Source organism: Tupaia chinensis, unplaced genomic scaffold (genome assembly GCF_000334495.1).
Source record: "Tupaia chinensis unplaced genomic scaffold, TupChi_1.0 Scaffold138060_1, whole genome shotgun sequence".
Lineage (NCBI taxonomy): Eukaryota > Metazoa > Chordata > Mammalia > Scandentia > Tupaiidae > Tupaia > Tupaia belangeri.
Genome location: NW_006197961.1, coordinates 1,525,183 through 1,528,313, shown reverse-complemented (window position 1 = coordinate 1,528,313; position 3,131 = coordinate 1,525,183). Strand labels below are relative to the sequence as shown.

The 3,131-nt window shown below is 53.1% G+C and overlaps 1 protein-coding gene across 1 annotated transcript in view; it reads right to left on the bottom strand.

The window, feature by feature from the left end:
- IL27RA (interleukin 27 receptor subunit alpha) overlaps positions 1-3,088 on the bottom strand; it is a 22,457-nt gene extending 19,369 nt beyond the window's left edge. The window contains exons 1-4 of the mRNA XM_027776779.1: positions 3,081-3,088; positions 2,731-3,030; positions 1,349-1,506; positions 1,096-1,253 (exon numbers count right to left, since the gene is read on the bottom strand). Coding sequence (XP_027632580.1) covers positions 1,096-1,253; positions 1,349-1,506; positions 2,731-3,030; positions 3,081-3,088 — 624 coding nt within the window. The remainder of the gene's footprint in view (positions 1-1,095; positions 1,254-1,348; positions 1,507-2,730; positions 3,031-3,080) is intronic.
- Between the last annotated feature and the right edge of the window lie 43 nt (positions 3,089-3,131).

Genomic DNA, 3,131 nt, shown 5'->3' with positions numbered 1-3,131 from the left:
GGGGTGCACGCGCCGTATAGCCAACATCACGCCAAAAAAAAAAAAAAAGAAAGAAAAACATACATACCAGGTGTATGTGTGTGTGTGTGTGTGTATATATATATATATATATATATATATGTCCAAAATCCCGAGGGAAGAATGGAAGAGACGGATCATGGTGTGACTATCCTCCAGCAGGGGGGTTTCTCATCTCTACTCCCATGTCTCTGTCTCTCTCCAGTGAGCATAAGTACTCTAGAGCACATTTTCTTTTTTTGGAGAGGTTTTCCCTATAGGGCGTGTGTGCTCGCCAGACAGACAGAGACAGAGAGACAGAAAGCGAGAAATCACCCTACAGGGGTAATGGCCACACCGCAATCCCTTCTCCTCCATTCTCCTCTTCAGGATCTTGGGCACGCACGTACACACGCCCGGCGTGACTTTAAGCCACCGGGTCTGGGACTTGAACTGTGGTCAAGTACATGGGAGCCCAGCGCAATAGCCATTAAGCCAACTGCTGATTCCTCCCTATAGCAAATTGTTTTTTTTTTTGGAGAGGTTTTTTTCACTATAGGGCGCGTGCGCTTGCCAGACAGACAGAGAGAAACATAGAGACAGAAAGCGAGAAATCACCCCCCAGGGGCGATGGTCACACTGCAATCCCTTCTCCTCCATTCTCCTCTCGGGATCTTGGACATGCACACACACGCGCCCGGAGTGAGTTTTAAGCCACGGGGTCCTGGACGCGAACCGTGGTCGACTACATGGGAGTCCAGTGACATAGCTATTATGCTAACTACTGGTCCCCCCTATAGCAAATTTTAAAAAAAGAAAAAAGTAGCCCAGCGGGGTCTTGACACTGTGATCCACCCCCAGCCTTGGCCAGCCTTGGCTCATAAATCCACCCAGGCCCTTAGGGCGATCTCAGGATTTGAACCGGGACCCTTTCCCAGTGGGACTGTCCCCTAGAGCATTCCATGCAACTGCTCTGTGCTGGCTTTTGGGTGGGATTTGGACACACTCCTAATGAGCCCCGGGCTGAGTCTCTGGTTTGGGGACAATGCCCCAGGCCGTGTCCAGAATGGGTCAGGGGGCAACGGGCCTGACACTCACCAAGGTCCAGGTCTCCTCCTGGCATCTTTGGTAGCGGAATTGGCACAACAGGTCTTTATGGGAGGGCCACGTGGGTGGTGTCCAGTGAATGGTGGCATCCAGAGGGTCAGCGTCTGAGAAGCCCACATCCGGGGACAGCCAGGGGGTGTTTGGTTTCACTGGGGAGGGAAAGACAGGGTGCAGTGAGCTGGGCCATGCAGGACCACGGCCCCCCTCCATACACGCACGGCGCCCCACCGTCCAGCTGTATTACGTCGGGTCTCCAGGTCCACGAAGACTGGGGACCAGAGAGGCCGGCCCGCCTCGGTCCCCCAGACCAGGAGTTTATCAAACATGGTGAACCGTGTCCGCGGGATGGCCACCCAGCTCTGCCCGGTGGGCACCGTCACAGCCTGGGTCTTGTAGGAATGACTGTGAAGAGAGATACAGGGGTGCTGGGACCAGCAGTTAGTGTAATGGCTATGTCCCTGGACTCCCACGTAGTCGACCGCGGTTCGAGTCCCGGACCTGGTGGCTTAAACTCACGCTGGGCGCGTGTGCATGCGTGCCCAAGATCCCGAGAGGAGAATGGAGGAGAAGGGATTGCGGCGTGACCATCCCTCCTGGGGGGTGATTTCTCGCTTTCTGTCTCTCTGTCTCTCTCTGTCTGTCTGGTGAGTGCCCTATAGCAAAAATCTCTCAAAAAAATACAGGGGTGAGCTAGACACTGGGCTGGGCACCGAGGCCTCTGTCCCAGGCCTCAGACCACAGTTCGAGTCCCGGACCTGGTGGCTTGCTTTCTCACTTTCCCTCTTTCTCTCTCTCTACGTCTCTCTCTGGTCCAATTTAAAAAATAAGTGAATAAATAAAAATTAGATAATTATTTAAAAAAAATTTTTTTTCAAGTTGGGACCAGCAGATGGAGTAACGGCTCTGTCACTGGACTCCCACGGAGTCAACCACTGTTCAAGTCTTGGACCAGAGGGCTCGAAATGCACGCCAGGCACGTGTGCGTGTCATGTGTGTCCAAAATCCCGCCAGGAGAATTGGAGGAGAGCACACTGTGGCGTGGTCATCCCCCCCCGGGGGGGGTGTGTGATTTTTCTCTTTTTGTCTCTCTCTCTCTCTGTCTCTCTAACGAGTACATACACCCTTATAGCAAAAATATTAAAAAAAAAAAAAAAACGGGGAGGGGGCCAACAGGTGGCATGGTGATTAAAGCACTAAACTTCCAACATGGCCCATCATGGTTCGAGTCCCGGACCTGGTGACTTGCTTTCTCACTTTCCCTCTCTTCCTCTCTAGTCAAATTAAAATAAATAAATGAATAAAGCTATATAAAAGAATTTTTTTAAAAAAATTTTTAATGTTGTTTTTCATGTTCAAGCATGTCCTCCTTGCCAAGCACCTAGCTCGTTAAATGCTCAGAATCGGGGTGGTAAGTGTCCTTTTTATTGTCAAAGGAGGGAACAGAGAGGGGAAGCAACTGGGCCAGGGTCCCTCAGCGATGAAGGAAGGAACCCTGGAATGGAAAAGGTCAATGGGGAGATCTGGAGGCAGGGCCCCTGGGTCTTTGCAACCGGAGGGAGCTGGGGTCAGGGCAGCCACCTCTAAAGCCTCAGTTTCCCCCAAACCACCTCAGTCGGGTGTACTCACTATTTCTGGCTCTGGAAGTGCAGTATGATGGGGGCTTCCAGGTCCCCAAGAGGCTCCCATGAGCAGTTCAAGTCGCCCAATGGTTCTACTCCGTAGCACTGAAGTGGCCCAAGGCTGCCTGGAGGGCTGCCTGGAAGAAGAGGCAGAAGCCCCCAAGGAAGGGGGTGAACTCCACACCCCCCAGACCATGACCTTGTGGGGACCTCTGACCCATTGTACAGGGCGTTTAGGGGCCCCTGGTAGCAATGAGCTGCAGGAAGGGGGCGCTGGACACCCCTACCCAGGCTTCGCGCAGAACTCCTCCCCTGTCGCTGCTATTCACATCCTGTTAGCACCTCCAGAATGCTCACCACCCCATCTGAGACTCTGGTTCCTCCCCCCCCACCACCCCGCAGGTCGTC